This window comes from Arachis stenosperma, chromosome 3 (genome assembly GCF_014773155.1).
Source record: "Arachis stenosperma cultivar V10309 chromosome 3, arast.V10309.gnm1.PFL2, whole genome shotgun sequence".
NCBI lineage: Eukaryota > Viridiplantae > Streptophyta > Magnoliopsida > Fabales > Fabaceae > Arachis > Arachis stenosperma.
In genome coordinates, this window is record NC_080379.1 from 167,124,457 (window position 1) to 167,136,028 (window position 11,572).

Below are 11,572 nucleotides of genomic sequence, written 5' to 3' on the forward strand. Positions count from 1 at the left end.
AAGAAACAACTATGATCATCCAACAATTTAATTTTTATTAAAAAAAGGAAAATGTATAATTTGACACATGAGTCTTATGATTTGATGTTGTAACACCTTAACTTTTAATACCTCATGATCGTGCTAAAAGTTCGAGCGCTACTTACCTCTATTCCTTTATTTATATACTACGTTTATTTAATATTGAGTTTTCGCAAATACGAACTGAAACTCTAATTAAGAAAATGAAAGAACTTTACTTTAAAAGTCTTAACACAAATATATATACTCACATAGCAATATATACATAGATTTATTCCAAGATTCTCAAATACAAGTCCTACTACTCTAAAAATCAAAGATAATAAATGGCGAGGGAAAAATCTAAAGTTAAACCAACTACAGAAAAAACGGATATATATTTACATAAAGCTCCGATGTTCAGTCGCGGCTCTATTCCCGGGCTTGTCGCTGAAATAGAAGATCTGTAGGGGGGTGAGAACGTCGTTCTCGCATGTTCTCAGTAGGGATAGCGAATGCCGTAAAAATATATAGAATAATATACAAATAGTTTACTCATAACTTGAAACAGTTTTCTTTATTAAACCCTTGAAATCCTTATTAAGTCTTACCTAAAGCCGTGTAAAACCCTTTCTTTAAATCACATTACTTAAACAAAATCTCCATCATATTAACAATTCCTCATCTTTTAACAATATTCCTCAATTATCGTAATATATAAATAAGCCAGCATCGCAAATAATATACCTAAACCCAAACCACAAACATCAGTTCCCACCACATTATTAAGTCCACAGCACAAGTAAAATGTCCAATCAAGCATACAAGCAAGTCACCAAGACAACAGCACAATCACAAATAAACAAGATAAACAACCTTTATCAAATGCAAATGCACAAATAATATGATGCATGCCTTTCCTATGCAGGCCATGAACTCACGCGTTGGTTGTCTACCCGCAACCCGATGTTACTCGGAGCGAACCCCGAATATGGCCTCTTACCGTATCAGTCAGACACAATTATCATCATGGGGGCGAACCCGTGTCAGTTAGAATATTTTGGCATTACTGTAGAAACGGGTTATCAGTTAGGTGAACTTTCCCGCATTAGCAATCTCAGGCTATTAGTTAGACGGACATTTTTGCATTAGCAACTGCAGGCTATATATCAGTTAGGTAGACATTCCCACATTAGCAACATTAGGCTATCAGTTAGGCGGACACTTCTGCATTAGCACTTTGGCACAATACCTATTTAACATACACTTTTTAAGTATCTATCTTATTCATTCTTTCTCATTTTTTCCTCTTAATTATCTATTTCCTTCATTAGTTCTCATTTTCTTTCTTTTTATTATACCTCCACATCACCAATTACATATCCACACTTCCGCATCACCTACATTATTGAACGTACCTCCGTATCACCAAATAATCAATTACACCTCCGCATCACCACCTATTCACTCATCTATTAAATTGATTAGTTTTTAAATAATCAAATTTCGTAACGTTCAATAAAAACTCTTTTTCTTAATAAATCGAAATCAAATTATAACTTAAAACAAAAATCTTTTCTCAATAGATTAAACTTAAAACATAGTATTTTCTTGATAATTCGAAAATCAACTATTATGAACTCTAAATCCAGTTTTCTTTTTAAATAATACTTTAAGTAGCCTCGGAGTTTTATAAAAACTTCTGCAGCATTTTCTCTAAGATTTGGATTTTGCCATCCTTCAAGGGTCCCAATCTAACTACCTTTCAAATCCTTTTCAAAATATTTCCAAGTAACAAATCATTTTCAATAATCACACTGTTCGAAATATTAAATAAGTTTTTCAATAATCAAATCGTTTTCTTTAAAATTACGCCTCTTTCTATTTCAATAAAATTCAACTCCTTTTTAAATCTTTTGCTATTAAAACCAAAGAAAAAATTCTCACATTCATTCAAACTTTACAAAACCTTCCGACCATGCTTTTTTCACATTAATCATTAACCAAAACCACCTTTTTGTTTATTTTTACAAAAACTTAGACAGAACCTCCCCTTAAGATTCGACTTCACCACCCTTATGGGCTTTCTCACTTCCATAACTTATCGATAGTTTACCGGCCTTCTATCGACACCTTTCAAACATAAGGTTTTCAATAATCAACATGTGATTCCAATTCTTATAAAATCATTTATAAACTCTCAAAATTACTACTTCTAATTAAGAAATCAATTTTTATTCACTCTCATAACCAAAAACTCAATCACAAACATAGCCAATCATTCAGAGCCAAAAATTCAAACTCAATAACATTATAATTACTAATATATAAGTAATTATTTACTATATTTTTGGACATCTTTAAATTCAAAATTGTTAATTTTAAAATAAAACCTCCTACCTCCATGTGAAATCAAAATCAACGAAAGTTTTGGAGAAACTTTCTGACCGAGCTGCTGAAAAGGAAAGTGTCAGAAATTGTCTGTGCCTCTTATAACTTCAATAGGCCAAACTCAAGGAGAAGAGGAGTTATGTTACCGTCAACTTTTACTAAACAAAAGTGATGTCAATATATAAAAAAAAAATACAAACACTTTTATCAGATTATATTTTTTATTGAAATTATGAATCCAAAAAATCAAAACTGAAAAGTCACGATTCCATGATTCCGTTCTCTAGGTGGCATTTCATCCTCTTTTCATCACTAAAGTCTAGAGCTTAAATTCTAGAGGATGCATTTGAGGGAAAAATATGATAAATGTGTGAAGAATGTGTGAGTATGTTGTGTACCTAATTAAGATTGAAGGTTATCCAATCCATTAGAGTACCTAGAATTGGGAGTTGTCCAATTCACTAACAAAATATATATATATATATATATATATATATATATATATATATATATATATATATATATATATATGCCACGTTTCAATTTTCTTTTCCTTAATTCCCTTAAAGGCTTTGGCTAATTGAATAGTAATGTCTAGGTTATATATATATGAAACCAAGGTAATAAATAGAATAAATGGTGATTTGGTGGCATTGATTATACATATATGTATACATATAAGCTATGTTTCATTTTCTCTTTTTTACTCCCAAATGGGTTCGGCCAAATCTTTTCTTTTTTTTTAAAAAAGCTTTATTAATAATAATAATAATAATAATAATAATAAATTAATTTAATTTTTGTCTTATTAAAGTATTTTTTATAAATAATTTAAATTTAATAGAATAAGTAATAATTAAATTAAACTTTAATAATCATAAAATTTTATTTAGTTATTTTTGTCAAAAATAATTTTCTTAAAAACTACATCTCAATATAATATATTAATTTATAGATAGCTAATTATTTAATTTTCAAAAATTCAAAATCTTACATATATAACTATAAAACTGAAAAAACAAAAATAGAAAAAAAGAAATTTGAACAGATGAGGAGACATGAGTGAGAATCAAAAGTAAGCATTGAGTATTTGATTTAATATTGTCTTCAAGCACGCATACGTTACATCTATCATATTCATACGGTTATTGCACTCCATTTACGAACTCCCAAGAGGTGATGGACATATCAAAAGAAACACACTTGTGACCTCTTTATCTTGCGTTATCGACGTCGAGAGGGAGACACACGCCGGCTACGAGGGAGTCGCTGTTCATCTAGGCTGCGGGAACAGCGCACACGATCAGAATGTGCTGCTTGGAGTTGCTGATGCACACTGTCGGAATGTGCTAGTGGGGTCGCCTTTGCGTACCCCGGTGAGAAACAAAGAGAAAGGGAGAGAGAAGGTAACACCGTATAGAGAGAGGATCTTCGTTTGCGTGTTTGTATAATTGACGGCAATCCTAATTTGGTTTAAATTTGAAATTAGAAATTATTTAAAATTAATTAATGAGTCCTACTAGGAAGTCAATGGAATATTTGTTCAATGTGTACAATGGGCTATATGAATTAAAAAATAAACTCATCCCAAAAGTTTCAGCTGATGGAAAAAGGTAACACTAATGGTTATATCTCTAATAGTGAATTGGACATCCCTAAACTTCCATTGTACACATTGTACAAATATTCCATTGGTTCCTTATACTTTCTCTTAATTAATTGTCTATAATTTGATCTTAATTCCAATTTAATCTCTATTATACACATTATACACTACATATATTAGCTCTTTATACTTTCTCTTTTTAAATAGACTGTTTTCGTTCTCTTCTAATTTGGTGTATAATTTACATTATTTTTACAATGAGATGTACTCCATTATTTTGTATATGTAATTATTTTGTATTCAACTTCACAATTTTTCATATTTTCATATCTAACTTTATAATTTATATATTTTTTATATTTTTTTATAGAATACTGTAACTTTTTATCTGATTTTTTGTTTCTTCTTCAATTTTACAATAAGCACATAAATTTACAAGCAATAACACAAATTATATGATTTTTCTCCTCTTTCTTTTGTTTTAGTTATTTTCTTTGTTCTTCTTCCTAAAAAAAAAAATAATAATAAAAACATCAAAGAAAAGAAAAAAAATGTAACAATAGCATAAGAATGAAGAAGAAGTGCATGATTTATGTGTGTTTTGTATGGGTAATTTTTGTTGGATCAATTAATAACTCAATCGATTTGGTTAGAATTAATTACAGAAATACTTGTATTTTGGAGCAATACCAAATAATATAAATTAAAAAAAATGTAATGCCACCTCAATTGTAATCTTTGGAAACATGCCAATGGCGTTATTTAATTAACCCTGGCCATAATGCATTAATTAATAAAGTTTCACATTACATAATTATTCATACAACACACTTGCTTTTAGTATGAGAGGAAAATCATCCTTCCCCCAGCTACTAAATCAAATCAACAAATCCTAAACCCAAACAAAGTCAAAGTCTTGTTGAAGCTCAAAACTGAAAAGCTAAAAGTTATCATATATAGCTATTAATTATTATCATTAATAATAATAATAACTATTATTATTATTAGCTAAAAGCATGCATCACAACCATATCTATAGTTAATGTTTTAAAGGGTGTGCATGTTCTTAGCTATTATATCTAGGCCTCAATCTTTGCCTCTTCCCTGCTGGGATTCTCTTCTTGAATAACCTTTAACTCCTTGGGCTCTACTAGCTCTAACTTTACCACCTCCGCCACGCCGGACGCCTCCGCCTCTGCCGCCTCCAATTTTGGTGCCTCCTCCTCCTTCTGCCAATATACAATATCCACATATTATTCTTAAGATGATAATTTCATAGTTTTCAGATTTTACTACAATAAACAAGAGTAATGATGTAACATTCTTGATGCAGGGGTGAATAATACTGAATACTGAAAAGTGCTATTGGATAAGTAATGCTTTAATTTTACTTTAGAAGCATTGTATGTAAAGAAATTTCATACTACTAACAATATAATAATAAAATTTAAATCCTTTTGTAATTTAAATTGTAGAGGAAAATACTAAATTAAATATGCAAGTACCTCATTGAGCAAGTTATGAAGGGACTTCTGATCAGAAGCATTATTGTGGGGTATCTCCTCTAACTTATTATAATTAATGGTATCAACATTATTTTCTTGTTCATCTTCATTCTTTTCCTTATGCTTGAGCTCATTCTGGTTCATCACCGGCTCCTCTTCAATTGGCTCAAGACCTTCCTTAGTCTTAGGCTTGGCACCACAGTTACCCATGTTCAATTATTATTGCTAGACACAAATTGTTGTTTTTGGTTTTCTTTGTTGAGAGAATATAATGAGGAAACAAAGAAAGTTAATTATTACTATACCTTCTTGGTGGTTCTCCCCCTTGGTTAATTATGAGAGAAAGAACACTAAGAAGGCAATAGGGAAAGTGCCAAAAAAGAATAAAATAATAGTTGATATCCCAAAGTAGTTTATAAAGGGTGGGTTTTGGATTGTTTTGTTCCTAATAGCCAGCAATATTTTGAGGAGGCCAACGGTTGCCCTTGCTTTTTTATTCCTTTTCTTAAATTAAATAGCCTTTCTTCTTACTCTATCAACACAATTACAACTTTTTAAAACCATGGGCTGCTGTGACTCTTTTCAATCAACCAATCATTAAAAAGCTAATCCAAACATGTTGTTTGGTTCAATTTGGTTATGTTATACTTTTATGAATCAAACTAAATTACGATTTTAATCATTTTTGTTTTTATTAAAAAAATGGAAAATTAAAATCCTATATTTATTAAATTATATCAATTATTAATAGTATTTTTTTCCTAAATGAAATTGCACAATCATAAACTTTAAATAAATAATTCTATGTATAATTATTTGATTTATTGGAAGGTAACTCTAGCTTTTCATTTTGAAGAGGAGGTAGATTTCATATCAACAAAAATGATGGTGGATTGAAGTCATTGAAGTGGCGGCAAACTTGGCTGGTGAAATTATATATATATTTTTGTCTGAATAAATAATTTCTAACATTTTAGCAATCTTTATTTTAAAGTTTCTATTAAATTAATTTTTCATATGAAGATATTGAAGATGATATGTTGAATAATTTAATATATTTCACTGAAGTATTTAACAAAACATATTTACATCTTAATTATTTCATACAAATATAATGTCTCATTTTTTTTTGGGTGAAGCTAAAATCTCTTTCTTATTTTCTTTTTGGACAGAAAGCCCACTAAGCTTTTCCGGAAACAACAAAAAAAAGTAGTAAGGAGTACCAAAAAGGGAGGCAGATCGAAGAACGTTGACAGGTTCAAACTTGAAAGGAGTTGGATCCGAAACCCAAGCACCCCCCCAAAACCCAAGAAGCAACCCTCTCCTTTCTCTCCCTCCTTCCTTTCCATCGCATCGCATCGCATCGCATCGCACTAACCACGCTCTCTCTCTCTCTCTCTCTCTCTGCTCCCAACGCTAACTGCAATGTAAGTCTCCTCAATCAGATCTGTTCTCTTTGTACTTGATTCCTCCCATGGATCCGATCCTATGTTAATTTGTTGTTTTCTTATTTATTGACCTGCACTTAGGGCTGACGACGAACCCGTTGATCAAAAGAGATATCTCGAAGACTCTTGCAAACCAAAGTGTGTCAAACCATTACTTGAATATCAGGTATCGATTCCTTTATTTTTGTTGCTTTTTCTACAAGATGGCTTCTGGAATGGCAGAATAGATAGATTCAAACATTTAGGACAACTAGGAAATGAAATGCTTATATTTTATACCTTAGGTTCTGCCTCCTTTATGGATGATGTGAGTTGGTTATAAATTTTTACTGAACCGTATAATCTAGAAACAAATAAGAGATGCTACCATTCTTTCATTCTGTTCTTCAATTGTATTATTGCTACAGGCATGTATCAAAAGGATTGATGGTGATGATTCCGGTCACAAACACTGCACTGGGCAATATTTTGATTACTGGTCATGTATTGATAAATGTGTAAGTATTACAGTTTATAAAGCAAACAACCATTGAACCATTTTGTTCTCTCTGAATACCAGTAATAAATCAATGTTGCAATGCAGGTTGCGCCAAAGCTATTCCCCAAACTGAAGTAATGAGGGAAATTTTTTCACTTGTTTTATCAAATACCTCCGGTTTACATCATTCACAAATAACAAAACTACCCGGATTTTATTCCCCTACAGTTATCATTGTGTTTAGTGTGAAATTTTGAGATCATGTTGAGCTTAGACTGTGATTAATAAGAACATTATGCGAAATTATTATACCTTTTAGATTTTGAAGGATGTATTTTGTCTTGAATTATTTGTTAATAAGTAGGGTGTTGATTGAAGAGCTTATTGTTGGATTGATTTACTGTCCGACACGCACATTTGAATAGGAAAAATTTACCTTGCCCATCTTTCTTGAGTGATCTATTAGCTGTTCTCCAAGGAATATTATGACAGAAAATATATGACTACTGAGGTCTGAGTCTGACGTGGGAACTAGCCACGTCCACGCCGTTATAGTGTTTGTTGCAGCAATATCCGAAGCTAAAAAGGTAAAGGAACGTTGTTGCTAACTATATGATTCAACGCAATTCAATACAAAGTGGTTCTGAAATGTAAGCATCTTTGTCTCATATCGTAGAAGGGCATTACAATTTGTCAAAGCAAATCAGTTGGCTTAGTTTTAAACTTTTAATCCTACTCACATTACATTACGATCGTGCGCTGAATTTAGTTTACTGTTATACTGAAACCAGTTTGATACTACAGCGTCTCTGTTTCCATACAACAATATTTTATTTTTTTAATGATTCACTCCTTCACTGGAAGTGGGTTGGATCCGTTTGAAAGGGCGTAGAAATTAAATTAAACTTTTGTATTGTGTTTAATATAAAATATACTGAATTGTGTTATGTTTTGGTATTATGTTTAATTTAAGATAAACATAGAAATTGAGAAATAGATTTAAAATTTAAAAATTAAATAAGAATATTTTTAAGAAGAAATATTATTAAAGTTTCAATCTTCATTTAAAAAAATTTCAGTCTTTTAGGCTACGTTTGTTTTCTAGAATAGAACAAGACACAAAAAACAGTGACACAATTTTGTATTCTTGTATAATAAACTAGAATAAATTATGAATCAAATTTATTTTTATTTTTTTCATTCAAAAATTTTGAGAAGAAAAGTATAATAATAGAAAAATATATTTATGAAAAATTAACAAGAATAAGGAAAGAAAAAATAAAAAATAAGTTGTCTCTTGTTAGTGTCTTGTGTCATTTCTGTCATGATAGATACAAAATACATTAATTTAATATCTTTAGATACAATGTCTCTATCTATGTAACAAGATTTTGTCTCCGTATCCCTCTCTCAATCCTGTCCATCATGTCCCTGAAAACAAATGGCCTTATGTCTCCACTTTTTGGAAATAACGAGAGGGTTGAAATTTTATGTCCTTATTAAGTCTTAGTTTTTCAGTCTCTGTCATAAAGATCGTATTAGGTTTAATGGATTTTGATCCTTTAAATTTTAAATTTTATTTTAAAAAATCAAATATGATCTCTCATAATTTATTTTATTGATGAAATTAAAAAAAAGTATGAGAAAAAGACATTTAATAATAAAAATCATATTTTATCCTTAAAATAAAAATTCAAAATTTAGAAGATATAAAATTCACTGTAAGCCACACATAATCAGCACTACTCCGGTTACACGAAACTTGCATGTTGCAAACAACGAACCGTAACAATGGTACTGGTGCATACAAGAAAATTATTATTATTATTATTATTAAAAAGTAAATTAATAAAAAAATAATTTTTATTAATACACTATTAACCTAATATATATCATGAGCATATATTAAGCCTGAATTTAGATTTTTTAAATTTTAAATTTTTATTTCAAAAAATAAAATATAATTTTTTATTATTAAATAATTTTTTTCTTATATATTTTTTTGATTTTATCTATAAAATAAAGAGTAAATGATCATACTATATTCTAATTCCGGATCGTTTTACGGTAAAGATTCAATATATAGATATTCTCCTATTTAAATACCGTTGTTACACGTGATTAGAAAGGAGCAGGTTTTGCAGAAAAGTTTCTCCCAAATGTGGATTGGGTGTTTTGAAGCTGTGCCAATATTTCGAACAGAATTTTTTTTTTGATCTTGATTTCGAACGGAGTTAACCAAGTTCCGTTGTTGATAATGGGCTGTTGGGCCATTGTTTTATATGAGTACGAGACACGAGAGTAAAAAAAAAAACCCAGAAACATTATCCTGAGTATAGGAATTGGACATTTGACCATTAAATTAGAAAATAATATTTTTGTGGGGACATAGTTATGTTTTTTACGTAATGTTTAATATTTTGTTTGGAAAATAATCTTTTGTGAGAATTTGATTTTGTTTTTATAGTTATTAGTTGCTAATTATTTTTTTGTTGAACAGTAAAAACTTATTTAACAAGCATTTATTTACATCATTTCATTATATTATATAGTATGACCTTTGTCTATATTGTTTCTATTTTTTTGGAAAAAAAAATAAATTATCCAATAGATATATTTCATTTATCAATAATTTCGTCATATGACAAATATAAATACAATCACCGTTATTTCATTAGAAACAATTAATTCAACATTATATAACTGTTATGTGCCAAAATAGCTGTTCCTAAATGTTATTTAACATTAAAAAAATATTGCTTACAAATCTTCACTTAATAATTTAATATTGATATTTTAAATTTAAACAAGTTATTTTCACGTTAAAACTAGCGGCTCAACTGATCCTATTATGTCTTTTTGGTCATTTTTTATTATTTTAAAGAAATTAATATTTTTATTTTTATTTTTAAAATTATAAATTTAACTCTGCCTATGTTATACTTGCAGTACATAGCCGATTCTAAGTCCGGATAAAGGAGGAGGATTGTGTTAGACCTTTGACAACTAACATAAAAATTTAGTCGAATCTTCATGACATTAGTTAAAGACATTATTGCGCTAAAGCTAAGTTATTGTCCAGAAGCAACGCGCTGTATAGCTCAAGTACAGTGTCAAATGAGCAAGAGCGGATGAGGATAAATAAGTTATTTCACAAAGAAACAGGTAAAGGTAAAGGTCGAAACAACAGAAAGTTGAGATTTTGGACATGGAATATAGGCACTCTAACAAGAAAATCTATAGAAGTGATAGATATCATGACAAAGAGGAAGATTAATATCATGTGCCTACAAGAAATAAAATGGGTCGACGCGAAGACTCTGTAAAGATTTTTTTTACTAGGCTCTTATGTCAACACACCCTCATTCACGTCACCACCTCTTCCATTTCCTATATGCAATGTGTTGCGAATTGGATTGATGATCTTGATAGAACTCATTGCCTCACATGCGACCTTTAGATCTCTAAGAAAAGAGGATATACTCCCCGATTATCGGAGGATACGCGTTGCGAATTGATTGCGTATATACTTCTAATCGCAAAATTCGATTAGTATTGCAAGATGAAGTTAATGTGCCATTTCTACTACCCTAGTTTTAAAAATTCTAGCCCCTTAGCGCTCCGGGACGAGAGTGGGGGACACCCTACGTGCAAGCCGTCTCTACAAAATCAGAATCGAATAATTTTTTTGAATAAATTAACGTTTAACAAAAACAATTATGATGCTGATTTTCTATTAAGACTATTTTTTAGAAAAATAAATAATTAATTTATAACTTGTTTAAAAATAATTAAAAATTATTTTATCTTTTATTTTATGAAAGATAAAAAGTCAAGAACTAATTATTATTTCAGAATGATTATAATATTATACAATGTCAAGAACTTAGAGAAAACAAAAAAGGATTAGGGACTAATATATGTTGTAAAGAAAAATCTATTTATGTGGTTATAGTTTAAACTTTGAACATTCGTAGTGGTACAACAATTATATATTGTATATTTCACAAAAAAACAAATAACTTAGTATAGTCGTATTTAATTATATTTTTTATTATTCATATTTATTAATTTAAATATAATTAAATATGTTTATAAATAAAAAATATTAAATATTTTTATTATTTATAATATAATTATTTTT

At 29.5% G+C, this 11,572-nt stretch overlaps 2 protein-coding genes across 2 annotated transcripts; one reads left to right on the forward strand and one right to left on the reverse strand.

Annotated features, from left to right (window-relative positions):
* Positions 1–4,758: 4,758 nt before the first annotated feature.
* LOC130970565 (uncharacterized) lies at positions 4,759–5,934 on the reverse strand. Its single transcript, XM_057896683.1, has 2 exons — positions 5,503–5,934; positions 4,759–5,226 (listed from the first exon to the last, which is right to left on the reverse strand). Exons 1-2 carry the CDS (start codon positions 5,710–5,712, stop codon positions 5,077–5,079), a joined length of 360 nt encoding a protein of 119 aa, XP_057752666.1. The 5' UTR covers positions 5,713–5,934; the 3' UTR covers positions 4,759–5,076.
* An 811-nt stretch (positions 5,935–6,745) lies between these two features.
* LOC130969683 (cytochrome b-c1 complex subunit 6-1, mitochondrial) lies at positions 6,746–7,886 on the forward strand. The gene is made up of 4 exons (XM_057895530.1): positions 6,746–6,929; positions 7,032–7,116; positions 7,358–7,447; positions 7,534–7,886. Coding segments are annotated over exons 1-4 (210 nt in total). The 5' UTR covers positions 6,746–6,927; the 3' UTR covers positions 7,567–7,886.
* Positions 7,887–11,572: the final 3,686 nt, after the last annotated feature.

What these genes read in the sequence shown, in the direction of transcription:
- LOC130970565 (XM_057896683.1), bottom strand. Translation starts at nt 5,712, where the DNA reads ATGGGTAACTGTGGTGCCAAGCCTAAGACTAAGGAAGGTCTTGAGCCA. An exon ending in TTCATAACTTGCTCAATGAG is followed by an intron (nt 5,227 to 5,502) that starts GTACTTGCATAT and finishes GTATATTGGCAG; the next exon opens with AAGGAGGAGGAGGCACCAAA.
- LOC130969683 (XM_057895530.1), top strand. An exon ending in AACCATTACTTGAATATCAG is followed by an intron (nt 7,117 to 7,357) that starts GTATCGATTCCT and finishes TTATTGCTACAG; the next exon opens with GCATGTATCAAAAGGATTGA. An exon ending in GGTCATGTATTGATAAATGT is followed by an intron (nt 7,448 to 7,533) that starts GTAAGTATTACA and finishes GTTGCAATGCAG; the next exon opens with GTTGCGCCAAAGCTATTCCC.